The sequence below is a fragment of the Gorilla gorilla genome, chromosome 12 (genome assembly GCF_029281585.2).
Source record: "Gorilla gorilla gorilla isolate KB3781 chromosome 12, NHGRI_mGorGor1-v2.1_pri, whole genome shotgun sequence".
Taxonomy (NCBI): domain Eukaryota; kingdom Metazoa; phylum Chordata; class Mammalia; order Primates; family Hominidae; genus Gorilla; species Gorilla gorilla.
This window is the reverse complement of record NC_073236.2, coordinates 50,162,394-50,182,318: the sequence shown is the minus strand read 5'-3', so window position 1 is coordinate 50,182,318 and position 19,925 is coordinate 50,162,394. Positions and strand designations below refer to the sequence as shown.

General features: G+C 45.2%; 2 protein-coding genes across 5 annotated transcripts in view; both read right to left on the bottom strand.

The window, feature by feature from the left end:
• Positions 1-1,234: 1,234 nt before the first annotated feature.
• On the bottom strand, positions 1,235-7,347 carry CHCHD5 (coiled-coil-helix-coiled-coil-helix domain containing 5). Of its 3 annotated transcripts, none has more exons than XM_004031620.4 (4): positions 5,699-7,347; positions 4,240-4,380; positions 3,989-4,154; positions 1,235-1,409 (listed from the first exon to the last, which is right to left on the bottom strand). In XM_004031620.4, coding segments are annotated over exons 1-4 (333 nt in total). In that variant the 5' UTR covers positions 5,701-7,347; the 3' UTR covers positions 1,235-1,385. The 3 variants fall into 3 exon arrangements, with proteins under 3 accessions (XP_004031668.2, XP_018877665.2, XP_018877664.2); XM_019022120.3 differs by lacking the exon at positions 5,699-7,347 and adding an exon at positions 5,433-5,617; XM_019022119.3 differs by lacking the exon at positions 1,235-1,409 and having other exon boundaries at positions 3,806-4,154.
• Positions 7,348-11,483: 4,136 nt separating this feature from the next.
• POLR1B (RNA polymerase I subunit B) overlaps positions 11,484-19,925 on the bottom strand; it is a 37,176-nt gene continuing 28,734 nt past the window's right edge. For both annotated transcript variants that reach the window (XM_004031616.5, XM_063695706.1), the window contains exons 13-15: positions 17,553-17,749; positions 16,497-16,750; positions 11,484-15,474 (exon numbers count right to left, since the gene is read on the bottom strand). In XM_004031616.5, coding sequence (XP_004031664.2) covers positions 14,592-15,474; positions 16,497-16,750; positions 17,553-17,749 — 1,334 coding nt within the window. In that variant the 3' untranslated portion in view covers positions 11,484-14,591. The remainder of the gene's footprint in view (positions 15,475-16,496; positions 16,751-17,552; positions 17,750-19,925) is intronic.

Sequence of the window (19,925 nt, the reverse complement as noted above, 5' to 3'; positions counted from 1 at the left end):
TGTAATCCCAGCACTTCGGGAGGCTGAGGCGGGCAGATAACCTGAGGTCAGGAGTTTGAGACCAGCCTGACCAACATGGTGAAACCCCATCTCTACTAGAAATACAAAAATTAGCCAGGCATGGTGGCGGATATCTGTAATCCCAGCTACTCAGGAGGCTGAGGCAGGAGAATTGCTTGAATTCGGGAGGCAGAGGTTGCAGCGAGCCGAGATCACGCCATTGCACTCCAGCCTGGGCAACAAGGGTGAAACTCCGTCTCGAAAAAAAAAAAAAAAGAAGAAAGAAAGAAAAGAAATCCAGTACATAGCCTTCTAAGCCATACATCCTTCCATGCGGTTGTTTTCAATAATAAAGCCAGTATTTTCATCTCCATTGCCTAATGCCTCTAACTGTTGCCCAGTTGATTCTGAATTCAGCAGGGAAAGAGGCATATTATTTATCACCCCCCAAGCCTCCAGAAAACTGAAAACAGATTTGGAGAATGCAGCCAGGCACTGTGTCAAGTGCTTACGGTAGTGCTAGCTACTGTGGAGGCTGAGGCAGAGGATCACTGGAGCCCAGGAGTTCGAGGCTGCAGTAAGCTATCATCGCACCACTGTACTCCAGCCTGGGCAACAGAGCAAGACGTTGTCTTTAAAATATATATATAGGCTGGGCGCGGTGGCTCACGCCTGTAATCCCAGCAATTTGGGAGGCCGAGGCGGGCGGATCACGAGGTCAGGAGATCGAGACCATCCTGGCTAACACGGCGAAACCCTGTCTCTACTAAAAAAAAAAAAAATTAGCCGGGCGAGGTGGCGGGCGCCTGTAGTCCCAGCTACTAGGGAGGCTGAGGCAGGAGAATGGCATGAACCCCGGGGGGGCGAAGCCTACAGTGAGCCGAGATCGTGCCACTGCACTCCAACCTGGGCGACAGCGAGACTCTGTCTCAAAAAAAAAATAAAAATAAAAATAAAATAAAAAATATATATATTAAAAAAAATAACAATTTGGGGAATGCTAGAGTGGAAGGGAGTGAGGGTCTTTCCCCCAGGCACATGCAGCAGAAGTCAGGAAATGGCTGTGTGGCAGAGTTCACAAGGGAGGCAGGGTAGTCTCAACCCTGGGGCACAGCTGCAGAGTCCTGCTCTTCCCAGGCACTTCCTTGGCACACCTGGTGAAGCTGGGGAACAGATGACTCTGCCCAGCCAGCTCTCCTAGGACCCTCTCAGGTACGGATGGTAGGAATCAAAGCCCAGTATACAGAGTCTTTATTTATTGGAAGTCCTGATATCCAGGAAAGCCAGGCCCATGTCCAGGGCTCAGGACTCCATCTGGCCATTCTGCAGGGGAGGGGCGGGGGGGCAGTCATTCATGTCCAGTTTTCCTGCCGTCAGAGGAGTCCTCAGGAGGCAGGAAGTGGCTGTGCCTGTGGAGAAAGTACATCAACATCTAGTAGCACCTCCTCTGTGCCCAGCTTGGGGAGCCTATGTAGACACCACAGAGGGAGACCCTGCAGAGCCCACAGTCTGGAGGGAGAAGGGTGTCGGGCAATGACCTTGGCCCTGAGCCATGTGAAAAAGTCAGCTGTGGTGAAGTGTCACGGGAGGCAGGCAACGCGCCATTCTGCTGTATTTACTGAGCACCTGCCGTGTACCCAGCAGGCAAAACTCTCTGACTCAAGCAGGGAGAGACAGACAATAAATATGTCAACATTCAAGAAATTCGATGAAGAAAATTTAATCAGGGTAAAGAGCAGAGGTGTGTGCGGAATGGGAGGGACATGTACCACTTTGATTGTCAGCCACAAAAACACAGGACATTCTGTAAAGTCTGTATGCCATGCTGTAGGAGATGAGAATGTTTGTGTTTGCTATTGTGTAGACCAGACAACGTGGGACACCCAAATCTCACTGCCCCTAGCTAGGAAGGAAAAATTGTAACTGGGATGCCATCCCCAGGAAGGAGGGGATGATGATGAGGAGCTGATTGTAGTTACTCTGAGTGCACTGGAAAGCCGCCACAAGAAGGTTTTAAAGGGGAGAGATGTGACCTAATTCCCTTTTTTTTTTTTTTTTTTGGAAGACAGAGTCTCGCTCTATCGCCCAGGCTAGAGTGCAATGGTGCAATCTTGGCTCACTGCAACCTCTGCCTCCTGGGTTCAAGCAATTCTCCTGCCTCAGCCTCCCAAGTAGCTGGGATTACAGGTACCTGCCACCACACCTGGCTAATATTTGTATTTTTAGTAGAGATGGGGTTTCACCATGTTGGCCAGGCTGGTCTCAAACTCCTGACCTCAGGTGATCCACCCACCTCGGCCTCCCCAAGTGCTGGGATTACAGGCATGTGCCACCGCACCCGGCCCTAATTCCCATTTTTAAAAGCTTCTTTGGCTGCCAGGGAAGAGAAGACTGTCAGGGCAGGGGTGGCCACAAGGAGACCAGAGAGAGGCTGGTTGCTGGTCCAGGGAGGGAAGCAGCAAATGGCTCTAAGATAGGAGGATGGGGTCTTTACTGTTCAGATGCCCAAAAAACTTGAAAGACAGAAATGTCCCCAGCAGCTGCCTGAGAACAGTATGTGATCGTTAGGTAACGTTTCCTGAGGAGAATTAAGTTCCTTCCGGCTCTCAGGGGTCGTAGTTTCTGCCCTAGGGGTCTGAACTATTCACTTATCCTTCCTTGCCTTACAGAAACAATTAATGCCTATAGGGCCTGGTAAGAAGGGCATCACCCCAATCTTCAGCCAAGAGCTCCCTTGACACAGGCATAGGATGTGAGCCTTGATGGAGGGGCTCAGGGACCTTGGGAACTTGAAGACAGGGGCGGGAAGTGGGTGGGACATCAGGGAGGTTTTCTGAGAGATGTGCCGTCTAAGCTGGAATAGGAATTAGCCAGGAGATGGATTAGGAAGGGCAGTCCCAGCAGAGGGAAACAGCTGGACAAAAGCAGCGGAGACGTGCACTTGAGTAACTGCATGTTCACTGGGGCTGGAACATAGAGCTTAAGGGGGAAAGAGAGGAGAGGTGGGACCACGGGTCGCAGGGACTGCATCCCACAGGGCCCTGTGGGCTGTGCTGGCATTAAGACTTGGGCTGGTGGAATTGAGAACCATGGAAAGGTTTGTAAGTAGAAGGAGAACATGGTCAGATTTCCTCTGAGATCAGTCTAGGATGATCACCAAGAATGACTGGAAAGTCAAGATGGAGCATGGGGCCCAGGAGAAGGATGGCTAGGTGGCCCAAGAGAGAAGACGGCTGCAGGGGCAGAGAGAGGGCCCCAGGAGAGGGTACTCACAGGGGCTGGGGAAAGATGTGACTTTCACCTTTGGAGCTCACAGTCCAGTGAGGAGGGTAGTAAACATCTAAAAGAGCATTTTTCAACCTTTTTCCGTTACTGCCTCTCCTCAAGGAGTCATTTTAGACTTTTGTTCTAATTGCCCAACCATGAAACTTACATATCACAGATATACTGTATACCTGGTTTACATATTAGATACATTTAAAAGAGTGACCTTTTTTTGGCCACCCCAGCCCAGCCCCTCTGCAGTTGCAGATGAGGAGTAGTGAGAAAGAAGAGAGAGGGTGAGGCAGGAGGCAGATGAAGTCAGCCTAGGGAAGAACACAGAGAACCCAGCAAGGACCTGGACTTTTGTTCTCAATGTGACACAAAGCCACAGGAGAGCTTTAAGCATAGGTGTGATGAGACCAGATTTCAGTCCTTACATGCTCACCCAGGCCACTTTATGGAGGCAAGAAAAGAGGGAGGAAGGGAGACCAGGGAGAAGGCTGGGGCAGGTATCCTGGAGGTGGAGGGTGAGGGTGGTGGTGGATTAAAGCAGGGGCTATATGGGGCAAGAAGTGATGATGTTCTGGATTCTGGATGCATGGCAAAGGCCCGTGTGGTGGTGGGGTAGGGCTGAGGATGACTCCAAAGTCTTTACCCTGAACAACCAGAAGGATGAAGGGGATGTTATGGAGAAAAGAGATGAACTGAGGTGAGCCCCTCTTACCTCCACAGTTGCAGGTGAGCGTGGCGGCTGCACTTTCTCAGCGCACTGCAGGAAGCGGCGCATATGCTCTGCACAGTTGCCCACAGCTGCCTCGTTCTGTCGAAGACACTCCTCGAAGGCCTCAAAAGGCTGAGCACAGGCCTGGCGGATCTGGCGGATGATTGGGCTGTGGGGGTAGGGCAGTTCAGCCCCTGGCAGATTCCCACCCTACTGCCCACCCCCCACACGGTCTCATACTTGCCCACACTCACTGGGAGGATGTGCACTGGGCAATGCTCATCTTAAGGTAGTGACAGTCCCGCTGCCAGGATTCCGGCTTGGCCGCCACACACTGGCCATACTGCTCCAGCTCCCGGCCACAGTAGCGAGCGGTGACCTCTAGGGCCGCCTGCCTGTGGGACAGGATGGGCTGAGGATCATTCCAGGCAGTAGGCAAGCAAGGGAATTCTTTTTTTTTTATTTTTTAGAGACAGGGTCTCACTGTGGCCCAGGCTGGAATGCAGTGGCACGATCATAGCTCACTGTAGCCACCAACTCCTGGATTCAAGTGATCTTCCTGCCTCAACCTCCTAAGTAGCTGGGACCACAGGCATGAGCCACCATGCCCAGCTAATTTTTTATGTTTTGTAGAGACAGGGTCTTGCTGTGTTGCCCAGGCTGGTATTGAACCCCTGGGCTCAAGCGATCCCCCTGCTTAGACCTCCCAAAGTGCTAGGATTACAGGCATAAGCTATGGTGCTCGGCAAAGAAAGGGAGTTCTGGTCTGGGTCTGAAGTAGGACTAGGAGTTCAGGGCAGATGTGGGAATCTGAAGGATCCTGAGATGGTGCCAAAGAAGTGTAGAGGTGAGGCCCAGCCCTGGGGCTTGTAAAGCAGGAGGGGAGCTTCTGGGGAGAGAGTGGAGGTTCTAAAACAAAGTCTGATTAATGTAAGGTAGGCCTTCAGGGTCCTAGAAGACAGGCCTTGAAATCCAGGCATCCCCCAGTAGGCCTGGGGATCATGCACAGAAGACTTGGGGCCTTAGAAGAAAGATCTAGAATTCCAGGGAGAGCTTGAGAGCCCTTAATGGGTTTGGGGGTTCTAAAAGTGAGGTTTGGAGCTCCAAGAGGTGGGGGTCTCAGGTCCTGGGGAAGAGTGTCTTAGCCAAAGAGTCTTCAAGATGAAACCTAAGGCCCTGGTGCGGGACTCAAGGTCCCAGGGGCTTGAGGTCTGGAAGCCCTGGATGAGGTTGGTGCTCTGGGAATCCCGGGCAAGGTCAGAGTGGTCTAGGAACAAGTCTATGGACCCTATAGATGACGACTGGGGTCCTAGACAGATCTGGAAGGTTCAAAAGGTAAAGTTTGGTGATCAAGGGGGAGGAACCTGGAGCTCTGAGGATGGGTGTAGGAGTCATAGAGGTCCCTAAATAAGTCTGTAGTCTTAGGATTTCAGTGTGAAGGCCGGACCTGGGGTACTGCGGGCAGAGCTTGGGTGAAGAGTGACTGGACCGAAGTCCTAAGCAGCGGGAGAGGGGGCGAGGCCTAAACGCTTAGAGGGCGGGGCTTGGGCATGCGGAGGGTTGGAGCTCGTGAGGGAAGGCGCTGAATCCTGAGGGTCAGATCTCCAAGGAGGGAGGCTGGTCCTAGTTCCGGAGGTCCTAGACTAGGTCTAGATCACTGGGTAAAAGAAGGGGGGCGGCAACACGTATGGGGTAGGCGCTCTCACTACTCACATCTCGAGACCTTTGCCGGCGTAGGGCTTTCCGGGGGGACCGACCCGCCTTTTCCGGTATCGGTTGTCATGGCGGCGCCCAGCCCAGCCTGGTTTTTTCCGGTAGCCAATTGAACTAACAACCCCGTTCCCTTTAGGACTAATCTGTCACGGTGGCGCCCTGCCTCTTCTTCCGGCGCGGCTCGTCATGGCGGCGCCCTGAGTAGCCACTTCCGCCCTCTTCTGGCTAAATTGCTTTATCCCTATTTCCGGCTTGCCATGGCAGCGCTCGGGGTTTAACGGAAGTAAGCAATGGAAAGTATGGTGGTGCCTCGGGTCCAAAGAGAATGCGCCGCTGAGTTGCGCGGCACCTGACGGGATTGAGCCTCAGACAAAAGCGCTCCAAATCTCCGACTGTAGCTGGTGGGAAGCGCCTGCTGTTGCTGCAGCGTCTCAACATGTTGTTCCCATTTTCGTTGGGTGCTGTGGCGGTAGGCTGTTGGGCTCAGGGATAGGGGGCCTGATTCCTAACGCCGCGCTGCCACCATCGGCCTTGCGCAGACGCTGATAATTCCCCTGGCACCCTGGTTCATGCGAGCGCTTGGAACAGGAGGGAAGAGGGAGTCAAACCAAGAGCCTAACTAATTCGGCTTGGGCCTGCCATTTACCCAGCCTGGGACCCAGACGTTTCCCCATCCCTTAGCGTACGCCAGGACAGACATGGCGTTTAATCCTGACTCCATGAGACTATCAAGCTAGTTACTTCCTCTCTTTGTAATTAATTCCTCCTAATGTAGCAACATTTCCCCCTTCCTTCTCATCTGTCTTAAAAGTGTGAGGTTAGACCTGGGCGTGAGTTTCCCCACATAAGAGACTGGATATCCCCTGGTCAGAGAACTGAGCATCAGTCATGCCGTTTAGTCTGCAGATCTTTCAAGACTCTAGTCAAAATGAGCAGAACATTTTGCAGTTAATCATAGAGTTGAAGATGAACGAGAAGATGAACGAGAGCTACTTGATTGTGAACTAGTAACGACCACTTGGAGTCGCAGTGTGTCTGTAAAATGATGACAGTGACATCATACAGGACATAGTGCAAGTGAACAGTTTGATACTGAGCTTGGAGTCTCAGTAGTTCTGGATAAGTGAGAGCTCTACGGGAGGTTGTAACCATGAGCTACCCTGGTTGGCGGTTGACATCCGAGGACCAGCACTGGTCATCGCACAGAAAGAAAACTTTACACCTTGAGATCCCTCCATTCTTCTTAAACTTCCAAGTGTATGTTTGATGGGAGAAGAGGGGAAGGGATCAACATTTAAAGGCTCTGGAAGGAGTCAGATAACTGTTTTTGGCTTCAAATGTAGAACGAATCCCTAGATTTTCCTCTACTGGGAGAATGAAATCTTAACCCATTCCGTTCCCTTGTTGGTACTCAGAAACGGATACCCCAAAGATGCATTTTGACATGCTGAAAGGCCTTAGAAGCTGCCTCAGAAGATCTGTCTAACCTTGTCTTGTTGGTGTGTGGGGGTGGGAATGCCCACAGGTGCACAGGGAGGGAGTTTCTGAAATTTTCTTATCTGACCGAGAAAGCAAAAAAAAAAATCAATTGTCTTAAACCCGGTTTCTAGGGATCTCATTAAAGAACTAGGAAAAATTAACCACCTGTTAACAGAAAAACCAAACTGAAATGTTTTAAAGAGATTTATTTTGAGCCAATATGAGTGACCATGGCCTGGGGAACACAGGCTCAAGAGGTCCTGAGAAAGTGTGCCTGAGACAGTAGAATTACAGTTTGGTTTTGTACATTTTAGGTGGACAGGAGTTACAGACAAAGACATAAATCAGTACATGGAAGGTAAAGATTGTGTTCAGCTGGGTGCAGTGGCTCATGCCTGTAATCCCAGCACTTTGGGAGGTCGAGGTGGGCGGATCGCTTGAGGTCAGGAGTTCGAGACCAGCCTGGCTAACATGGGGAAACCCTGTCTCTACAAAAAATACAAAAAATTAGCCAGGGATGGTGGCAGGCACCTGTAGTCCTGGAGCTACTCAGGAGGTTGAGGCACGAGAATTGCTGCGGAGGTTGTAGTGAGCCGAGACCACACCACTGCACTCCAGCCTGGGTGACAGAGCATGACTCTGTCTCAAAAAAAAAAAAAAAAAAATTCTACGGTATTTTTATAATACATTTTGTAGTACCACTTATAACCACTTGGGTGCGTGGGTTGCCCATTAAATCAAACAGTTTACAGTTGACCCTTGAACAACATGGATTTAAACTGTACTGGTCCACTTATACTCAGATTTTCTTCTGCCTCTGTCACTCTGAGACAGCAAGACCAACCCCCCTTCCTCTCCTCAGCCTACTCAATGTGAAGAGGACAAGGATGAAGGCCTTTATGATGATCCACTTCCACTTAATGAATAGTATATTTTATCTTCCTCACGATTTCCTTAATAACAGTTTCTTCTCTCTACTATTGCAAGAATACAGTATATAATGCATATAATGTACAAAATATGTGTTAATCTACTGTTTATGTCATCAGTAAGACTTCAGATCGACAGTAGGCTATTAATAGTTAAGTTTTGGGGGAGTCAAAAGTTATATGTCGATTTTCTACTGCATTGTTTAAGGGTCAAATGTAGATTCAAGGACTACCTAGGATTGTAGAGTTGACTGATAGCACTGGGACTGATGATAACATCATAACCTGAAGAAGTGTCAACAATGGTGATGGACCCCCGGCAACCCTGGAGTGGGGATGTCTAAAGATAGATGTCATCCACCAGGCAGGAGTTGGTGCTGCCAGTGTGTCATGTACTGCAGCCTCTTTTATTTATTTTTATTTTATTTATTTATTTTTTGAGACAGCATCTCGCTTTGTCACCCAGGCTGGAATGCAGTGGCATAATCTCGGCTTACTGCAACCTCCACCTCCCGGGTTCAAGCGATTCTTCTGCCTCAGCCTCCCAAATAGCTGGGACTACAGGTGCGCACCACCACGCCAGGCTAATTTTTGTATTTTTAGTAGAGACGGGGTTCCATCATATTGGCCAGGCTGGTCTCGAATTCCTGACCTCGTGATCCGCCCATGTCGGCCTCCCAAAGTGCTGAGATTACAGGTATGAGCCACAGCGCCTGGCCTGCAGTCCCTTTTACTACAACAAATATGGGAAAGAGTCACAGGTGTGGCATACGGTGGTGGCTTCTGCATTAGAAACATAGGCCAAGTACAGTGGCTCATGCCTATAAATCTCAGCACTTTGGGAAACTGAGGTGGCCAGACTGCTTGAGCCCAGGAGTTTGAGATCAGCCTGGGCAACATGGCAAAATTCTGTCTCTACAAAAAGTACAAAAGTTACCCGGGTGTGGTGATGTCATAGGTAGTAGATTTATCCTTCAAACATCAACAACTAAAAAATCTGGGCAAAATAGGAGACAACAGAGTTCAGACATTGGAAACAAGCATTGTAGCACAGTGGTCCCCAAGAGAAAGGAGACAAATGAAGTGACCCTAGTGGCCCGGCTTATGTCTGGAGAGTTAGTTTCTAGGCTACATAGCCCAGGGGTGTCCCTGAGTTGGGACAAAGTTGAGAATTTGGAGAGGCCAAGGCAGCTAGTTTGTAAGGCAGGGTACCAGAGAGTAGCGCGGCACAGGCCTGCAAAAGGTTTCCTGCACGTGTAGCGCACAGCATGCCTGTGAACACACTCCTGGAAACCAAGGGAACCACCAGGAAGGTGCAGGCAGAGCAATCCCTGGAGCCATAGTGGAGACCATCACTGGGCACTGGCTAAACTACTCAAAGATACTGCCTCTCTAGTGAGGCAAAATTAGCCCTAATGGCTGCTCTGGTCTCACCTAAGTAAGCTCAGAAACACTGAAGCAAGCCCTCAGTTCGAAGGAAAATGGAAATCTGGTATATGAAATCAAGATCTCCAGATATAGTAAATATAACTCTTATGACAAAATAGCACAAAGGCCAAGAGACAGGAAAGTGTGTGCTGTTGCTAAGTTGTTCTACTACCTGTGAAGTGGTAGAATATTACATAAAAGTATGACAAGTCTAAAGATGTACACTAGAAATTTTAAGAGAAACAACAAAATGAAAATGGAGGTAGGGTTAATAAGCCAACAAAGGAGATAAAAATGAAATAATACAAAATAAATTAGCCCCGCACAAGTATGGCCATCTGATTTAAACCCTGTCACTCCAGCTGGAGTGCAGTGGCGTGATCACGGCTCACTGCAGCCTCGACTCCCAGGCTTAGACGATACTCCCACCTCAGCCTCCTGGGGAGCTGGGACTACAGGTGCACACCACCATCCCTAGCTAATTTTTTTAGTAGAGATGGGGTCTGGCTGTGTTGCCCAGGCTGGTATCAAACTCCTGGGCTCAAGCAATCATCCCACTTCGGCCTCTCGAAGTGCAGGGATTACAGGCATGAGCCACTGCACCCGGCCTATGGCCATCTGATTTTTGACAGAAGTGCAAAAGTAATTCAATAGAGAAAGGATCGTTTTCAAGTAACAGTCCTGGAGCAATTGGATATCTATTGGCCAAAAAAACCAAAAAAACCAAAAATCTTGATCTAAACCTTACAGTTTGTACAAAAATGAACTCTTAAGTGGAAAATGGATCATAGATTTAAATATAAAGCATAAAACTATAAAACCTTTAGAAAATATGAGAAAATCTTTGGCTAGGTGAAGAGTTCTTAGACACAACACCAAAAACCTGTCAGTTGGGCTTCATCAAAATTTAAATTTGTTTCTCTGCAAAATACCTGTGAAGAGGATGAAAAGACAAACTATGAACTGGGAGAAAATATTTGCAAAGCACTTGTATGGCAAAGGCTTTATATCTGGAATATATAATGAAGTCTTGAAATTCAACAGTAAGAAGACAAACAATCCAATTAAAAAATGAACAGCAGACATTTCACTGAAGATATACAGATGGCAAATAAACACATGAAGAGATGTTCAACATTTTCAGCCATTAGAGAAATGCAAATTAAAGCCACAATGAGATATCACTACACATCTATCAGAATGGCTAAAATAAGAAATAGTGGGCTGGTCCAAGTGCAATGGTGTTTGCAACAAATTGATCACAACCACTTACAGATTTATTTGTTCTTTTTCCACTCCCACTGCTTCACTTGACTAGCCTTAGAAAAAAAGTGACATCACCAAATGCTGGTTGGTCAGAATGCCAAGAAATGAATCACTTATACATTGCTGGTAGGAATGTAAAATGGCACAGCCACTCTGAAAAGTTTGGCAGTTTATTAAATGAAATATGCAACTACCATATGACCTAGCAATCCCAATCTTGAACATTTGTCCCAGGGAAATGAAACTTATGTTTACACAATAACCTGTATAGTAGTCCTCCTTATCTGCAATTTTGCTTTCCTTTTTTTTTTTTTTTTTTTTTTTGAGACTCTAGTCTTGCTCTGTTGCCCAGGTTGCTGTGCAGTGGCGTGATCTTGGCTCACTGCAACCTCCGCCTCCTGAGTTCAAGTGATTCTCCTGTCTCAGCCTCCTGAGTAGCTGGGATTACAGGCGTGTGCCATCACACCCAGCTAATTTTTGTATTTTTAATACAGACGGGGTTTCCCCATGATGGCCAGGCTGGTCTCAAACTCTTGACCTCAAGTGATCTGCACACCTCAGCCTGCCAAAGTCCTGGGATTACAGGTGTGCGCCACCGCACCCAGCCAGTTTTGCTTTATGCAGTTTCAGTTACCCACAGTCTGAAAATATGTGAGAACAGTACATTTTGAGGCCACATTCAATTACAGTATAATTGTTCTATTTATTGCTGTCAGTTTCTTACAGTGCTTAATTAAACAAAGGTATGTATGTATACAAAAAATATATAGAGGACATATAGTACATATAGCACATATGGATAGTGTATATACTATCCATGGTTTCAGACACTCACTGGGAGTCTTGGGATATAATCTTCAAGGATAAAGGGGGACTATTATACCTGATTGTTCAGATCAGCTTTATTGTTAATGCCCCCAAACTGGAAACAACCAAAATGTTCAAGGTGAATGGTTAAACTATGAACATATATGCTATGTACATAGTATATTCATACTACGGAGTACTGTGTAGCAATAAAAAGGAATTAACTATTGATACATGCAACTACCTGGATGTATCTCAAGGGAATGGAGTGAAAAGGCCATTCTCAAAGGTTATACTTCATGATCCCATTTACGTAAGATTCTTGAAATAAGAAAACTATGAAGAACAGATTAGTGGTTTCCAGGGGTTAGAAATGGGGGACAGAGGTAGAGATGGCTATAAAAGGATAGTATGGCAGAGGTCTGTGATGATGGAACAGCTCTGTATCTTGCTTATGTTGCTGTTTTCATCCATCTACACAGGTGATAAAATGAAATAGAACTATATATCACATGCAACACAAATGAGTGCATGTAAAATGGGTGAAATTTGAATAAGCTCTGTGGACTGTTCCAATGTCAATTTCTTAGTGGTGAATCTACAGTTTAAAAGCTAAAAAACATTTTTTTTTGGAAATGTTTTTAGTGCTGCTAAAAATAGAAGTGGAGAGATGACAATAGACCTCAGCTGTGGGATCATTCAGTAGCCAGAACCTGGAATAGTGTGTGAAAGTGTGTGGTTGGGATTCTTAACAGCAGGGGGAAACGTCAGTCAGTAGAATCGACTTTTTCCTTATTCTTCTCAACCAGCTTCCTGAAGCAAAGCCTATCTTTTCTATTAAATTGTTTTTTTCTTATGCCCCCCCCTTTTTTTTTTTTTGAGACAGGGTCTCATTCTGTCGCCCAGGCTGGAGTGTGGTGGCACAATCTTGGCTCACTGCCTGGACCTTCCAGGCTCAGGAGATTCTCCCACCTCAGCCTTCTGAGTAGCTGGAACTACAGGCATGTGCCACCACACCAGGCTAATTTTTTTTTGTAGAGCTGGGGTTTCCCCATGTTGCCCAGATTGGACTTGAATTCCTGGGTTCAAGCAATCTGCTGAGCCAAAGTGTTGGGATTATGGGTGTGAGCCACCACACCCAGCCTTTTTTAATTTATAAAATAGAGACAGGGTCCTGCTCTGTCACCCAGGCTGGAGTGCAGTGGCACAATCTTGGCTCACTGCAGCCTCGACCTCTTGGGTTCAAGCAATCCTCCCACCTCAGCCTCCCAAGTAGCTGGGACTACAGGGGTGTGCCACTATGCTTGGCTAATTTTTTTTGTGGTTGTTGCTTTTTTTGTAGAGATGAAGTCTCAGCCCAGGCTGGTCTAGAACTCCCAGGCACAAGTGATTGCTCCTGCCTAGGCCTCCTAAAATGTTGGGATTAGTGGCGTGAGCCACTGCGCCCATCCTGCTAAGCCTATCTTGAAATGATAGATTTTTCTGTCTGTTCCTATCTGCCTTATAATTAGTGGCAGACCATCTGAACCAAACTCAGGAAAGACTTACCTTAGGAAAGCTTTCATCATCAAAAAAGCATCTTATAATTGCAGAAGTATATACAAGATGATCTATTATCAACAGTTTATAATGGCCAAAGATAAGTCACCAGAATATTTGCAGAAAAAAGTTATAATGGCCAAAGAATGGAACAACTTAAATACACAGGGGATGGTAAATCCATACAATAAAATACTGTACACAAGAAAGAAAACATAAGTGGCACTCTACACACTGCTATGAAAGCAGATCAATATAAAAGCAGAAAAAAGCCAAGTATGGAAGTGTAGACTAAATATAAAATACTCACCGGAGGCCAGGCACAGTGGCTCACACCTGTAATCCTAGCACTTTCGGAGGCCGAGGTGGGTGGATCACTTGAGGTCAGGGTCTTTAAGACAGGGTCTTCCTATATTACCCAGGCTGTCCTTGAACTCCTGCACTCAAATGATCCTCCCACCTCAGCCTCTCAAATAGCAGGGACTATAGATGCACAGCACCATGCCTGGCTTCCAAAATGGATGAATCTTATTTCACTATGCTAAGTGAAATAAGCCAGTCACAGGACAAATATTGCATGATCCCACTATATGAGATATCTGTAATAGTCAAACTCGTAGAAACAGGGTAGAAGGGTGGTTGCTAGGGGCCAGGGAAATGGAGAGTTGTTCAACAGGTATAAAGCTTCAGTTATGCAAGACAAGTAAGGTCTAAAGATCTGTTGTACAACATGGTGTCTGTAATTAACAATACCATATCGTGCACTTAAAGATTTGTTAAGAGGGTAGGTCTTGAGTTAAGTGTTCTTACCACAGAAGACAAAACAAAAACTCAACAGCAACCAAAAAGCAAAAAACAAAGGGGCAGGAGGAAACTTGTGGAGATGACAGATATGTTTATTACCCTGATTGTGGTGATGGTATCAAAGGTGTGTGCATATAGTCAGACCCATCAAATTGCATTCATTAAATATGTAACAACTGTACTTCTATAAAGCTGGTAAAAAACACTGTACCTGTTTGTTTTTACTTCAATGTGGCTGTAAGAAAATATAAAATTACATTACAGCTTGCATTCTATTTGTATAGTACTGTCCTGCTCAAGATGGATTAACAGGTGTGTGACAGTCACTGCCTGCTGAGAGCAGGGTGTAGGGAACCTGGGGTTGGAAAGGAGACTTGTCACCGTATGCTCTTCCATTTATCAATATTTCATATTTTGAGAAGACATGAACTTTTTGAACAAAGATAACAGAAAATCATTGTCAACAGTTAATCTACCAGAGAGATTCAGAAACCTTGCATTCTTGGTTTTCAGGTCTTGGTTGAGAGTTCTAACACCCTTGAAAAATCTCAAGAGTAACATGGTAATGATATCTTCATTGAATTAAAATTACATTTTGCTTTAATCTGATAGTCCTCTTAATCCAAAAGGTCAACATCAAGTTAAACAACATCCAGTTTCACTTTGATGTTCATAGCTGCCAGTTCAGCTACAAAATACCGAAAAACATAAGGCACAGAAACAGTATCGATAGTGTCACTGCGATTACACAGAGTACAGTTGTATTTTCTGTTGCGCATGGCAGACCAAGAAGGGGGTGGCTTCTCCAACAGTGGAGAGAGTAAACTGCCACACTTCACACACACATGGGCTACCGACCGATCTGAGCAGTTGAAGAGGCGGTCATGAAGGAGAAAAGATGTACCATGAGCTAAAAGCGCATCCCGTTCCATCTCCCCAAAACGGATTCCACCCTGGACATTTCTTCCCCCAATAGGCTGGTTGGTGACTCTGTCTCGGGCTCCAGTTGTCCTTACCTGAAATTTGTCTGAGACCATATGGCGTAAGCGCTGATAATAAACCACTCCTATGAAGATGTCTGCTTCCAGTTCTAGCCCACTGATGCCACTATATAACCTCTCGGTGCCATAGAAATTGTAGCCAGCAGCCTTTAACATCTCACCAAAGTATTCTAAGGCCGAGTTCTCCTCTGAGAAGATGAAGGGGGTAGCATCATGGCAGAGACCATGCAAAGCTGCAGACTTCCCGGCCATACTCTCAATTAACATCCCAATGGTCATGCGGGATGGAAAACCATGGGGATTGAACAGAATGTCTGGGACCATCCCACTCTCAGTAAAAGGCATGTCCTCAGCCGGCCACAATCTGCTTAAAATGCCCTTCTGCCCATGGCGACTGGCAAATTTATCTCCGATAGTTGGGTTCCGAGGCACTCTCATAGTGATGCAAACACACTTGAATTTTCCACTCCCAGTGTCATTACTGCACACTTTGATGTTATCCACAACACAATTTTCTTTACTCCTAGGAAAAAGTAAACCGTATAAGGTCAACCTATTTGTTTTAACTTATGGAGATAAGTTTCATTGATATAATTAGTGCTTCATAAAGGATATTTGTAAAACTTTTTTTTTTTTTTTAATGAGATGGGGTCTCACTCTGTTGCCCAGGCTGGAGTGCGGTGGTGCAATTACAGCTCACTGCAGCCTTGACTTTCCGGGTTCAAGCAATCCTCCCACCTCAGCCTCCTGAGTAGCTGGGACTACAGGTATATGCCACTAGGCCTGGCTAGTCTTTAAATTTTTTTTGTAGAGATAGGGTCCCACTACATTGCCCAGACTGATCATGAACTCCTGTGCTTAAGGAATCCTCCTGTTTTGGTCTCCCAAAGTGTTGGGATTGCAGGTGTGAACTACTGTGCCTGGCCTGCAAAACTCATTCTTACCTTTATTCTCCAATACAAACAGAGATGGTATGAATAGAGCTATTGGATATTCACTACAGAATTATGTTCATCTGAAAGAAAACTAGCAACAAAAGCAACTGAAAAATTATTATGAAAGCCTATTGAAATAAATTATATTGTAAAATAAGCTAAAATAAGACATTTCTAATAAGAGGTATGAGCTCAACATTTTGGCTAGGAAACATTGCTAACATTGTATATGAGAAAGATGACAAAGTTTGGATAATACAGTTTTTAAAAAAAGCACAAATAGGCCAGGGACGGTGGCTCACGCCTGTAATCCTAGCACTTTGGGAGGCTGAAGCAGGTGGATCACTTGAGCCCAGGAGTTCGAGACCTGCCTGGGCAACATGGTGAAACCGTCTCTACTAAAAATACAAAAAATTAGCTGGGCATGGTGGTCCATGCCTGGAGTCCCAGCTACTCGAAGGCTGAGGCGAGAGGATTGCTTGAGCCCGGGAGGTGGTGATTGTAGTGAGCTGAGATCACTCCACTGCACTCCAGCCTGGCTGACACACTGAGACCCTGTCTCAAAACAAAAACAAAAACAAAAAAAAACAGCTTGGATACCCAAACTTACTTATAGTACATCACAAAACTTTCCCCGGTGTTGAGGTTTAGGTAGCTGTAATAAGGATCTCCATACTGCAGTTTTGCTCCTATAAACGGCAATCCATCGTCATCTAACTTCTGCAAAACATGTGGGTCACCAGGTTTGATTCCAAACACCAGGCTAGTATCTCCTTGTTTAATTTTTTCAGAGAGGTCTATGAACTCAGACTTGTAGACACTTCCATGGGCAAAGCCTCGTTCCCAAGAGGCCTTATTCACAATCTGTGAAGTAAAAGAATCGTTAAAACACTGAGGCCAATTGAGGATTTTCAAAATAAAACTAGGTGGGACTATGATACTTGGTTTAGGATAACTGGCATCACATTTTAACTTTCCTCACATTTTCCAAATCACTGATACTAACTACAAAAACCCAGACATGGCTGGGCACGGTGGCTCACACCTGTAATTCCAGCACTTTGGGAGGCCAAGGCAGGTGGATCACTTGAGGTCAGGAGTTCGAGACCAGCCTGGCCAACATGGTGAAACCCCATCTCTACTAAAAATATGAAAATTAGCCAGGCATGGTGATGGGTGCCTGTAGTCCCAGCTATTCGAGAGGCTGAGGCAGGAGAATTGCTTGAACCCAGAAGGTGGAGGTTGCAGTGAGCCAAGATCATGCCACTGCACTCCAGCCTGGGCAACAGAGCGAGACTCCGTCTCAAAAATAAAAAACAAAAAACAAACAAACAAAAAACAAGAAAAACAAAAATCCAGGCACACAGAAATAGCTTAAAATCTAATCATAGTTAAATATAAAACAAGATAGATCCAAAACCAAACTTCAAAATTTACTCATAATATGCACTCAAATATGCAAGACATACGTGTATCTGAATATTTAGTGGATATTCCTCAAGGCTTGCCCACTTTCAACTTAGACTAAGAACTAATCATTTAATAGAACATCACGTGCCAAATACTAGGTACTTGGGTACACAAAAATATTCCTTCAGTGATTTCACAGTAAACAAACAAGTTAAAAAATAAAAAGATTGGAACAACATTTCCCAGTAAAACTTACCATGGCATCTTCCATATCATAGCCAGTGTAAGAAATCACAGCAACGATGGCATTGGTCCCAATTGGATAGTTATCCATGTCATAATAATCATACATGGAGGGTCTCACCAAGGGACTCTGAGGAGTCTGAAGACGATACAGTTTGTTATCCGATCGGTCTTGATAAGTGAGAAGTGGAAAGCCCATAGTTTGCTTACCTACATGGAGAAAAAACATCTTAGCATTTTCTGCTTCTTTCATCTTGATTATAGGTGTGATACGCAACACTGGAAACAACTAAATATTCATCAGAGGAAAATGAATAAATAAATAGTCATGGTAATGATGCTTACTTTAGACTAATACATAAGCTGTGAAAATGAAGTAAACCTAAATGTATCAACGTGACCAGACCAGGAAAACCATGCTGAGTGGGAGAAAGTGCAGACTGACATTTAATATGATACGATTTATGTGTATTTGCAACACACCCCAAACAATTCTACACTTAGTTTATGGATACATGTATGATGTAATAAAAGCTTTAGAAGGGGACAGAAAGGAAGTACACAAATTACAGGCTATCACTACTCGGGGGAGAAAAGGGGATAGGAATTATTACGTAATTAGATTACTTTCTTACAGCGGAATATGTATTTAATTCTAAGTAGTGGAGCATGGGGTGAGATTCCTCTGTGTACTACCTCACAGTACAGAGAATCATTTCACGACAAAATGATTTTAAAATATAAATACATACAAGTGAAATTTTAAAAAAAATGATAGACTTAGAGCTTCCAGTGATAAAGGGTTACTCTTACAAGACCACCCTCAACACATCAGTATGAGACGCAGACCCCCAACTACACATATAGCACTGGAGAGTAACCAAAAGCTGTCAGAAGCTGAGAAGAATTTTTACTTGGACAAAAGGAACACACTGGGTGAATTTCCAGGTTTTTAAGTATTTATGTATTTATTTTTGCCTTATGGCCCAGTGTGGCAGCTACAACTTAGATAGAAACCCACAGTCTTACTGGCTTGAAGAACCAAGAAATAGAGTTCTGAGCATGACAACAATTGGGAAGGGGGAACATTTCAGAAATGAGAGAACCACAAAGGGAGACTCTTAAATTCAGCATATAAATTGGGTCCAAATCTTTGGTGGACTCCTGAACTATGCATGCATGGGACAGATCACAGCAGCCCACCTAAGGCTGAAGAATGTACTTCAACTGCCACGTTCACCAAGTTAAGTACCAGTGAAAACTAAAAACCAATCCTCTTCCCCTGGAGAATTTTTGGTGACATGCACTGAGCCAGGTGATGGACTGTGTATTAAGAAGGAAAGACATAAAATGAAAAAAATTAAAATGTAATTGAAGGCCAAACACCACACTAAAAACAAACAAAACCAATCCTCTTCAGAGGACCCTAACAGGATCCAGGGTTTAAAACATACTCCTCGCAATGTTCATAATACAATCCAATATTACTGGGCATACAAAGAAATGGTGAAACTTGACTTATACTCAAAGAGACTGATACTAAGATGACCCAGACATTGGAATCTGCAGATAATGATTTTACAACACCCATCATATAAAACTATGCTCAAAATATAAAGGAAAACATGCCCACAATGAATGAAGATAAGAAATCTTAGAGAAGAAAGAAACTATAAAAAAAGAAACAAGTCAGGCCAGGCACAATGGCTCATGCCTGTAATCCCAGCACTTTGGGAGGCTGAGGCAGGCAGATCATTTGAGGTCAGGAGTTTGAGACCAGCCTGGCCAACATGATAAAACCCTGCCTCTACTAAAAATACAAAAAATTAGCTGGGCATGGTGGCACATGCCTGTAATCTCAGCTACTCAGGAGGTAGAGGCAGGAAAATTGCTTGAACTGGGGAGGCAGAGGTTGCAGTGAGCCAAGATCATGCCACTGCACTCCAGCCTGGGTGACAGAGCAATACCCTGTCTCAAAAAAAAAAAAAGAAAAAAAAAAGAAACAAGTAGAAGTGCTGGACTTGAAAAATACAGTCATGCACTGCATAACAATGTTTTAGTCAATGCAGGATGGCATATATACTATGGTGATCCCATATTTTTACTGTACCTTTTCTATGTTTAGCTACACAAATCCTTGCCATTGTCTTACAACTGTAGACAGTACCCAGTACAGTTACATGCCACCCAGGTTTGTAGCCTAGGAGCAACAGGCTATACCACATACTAGGTGTGTAGTAGTCTCTGCCATCTAGGTTTGTGTAAGTTCACTCTATGATGTTCACACTACGACAAAATCACATACGACTCACTTCTTCAAAGGTATCCCTGTCGTTAAGGGCACATGACTGTAAGCCAAAATTCAGTAGAAGACAGAATAAAAAGT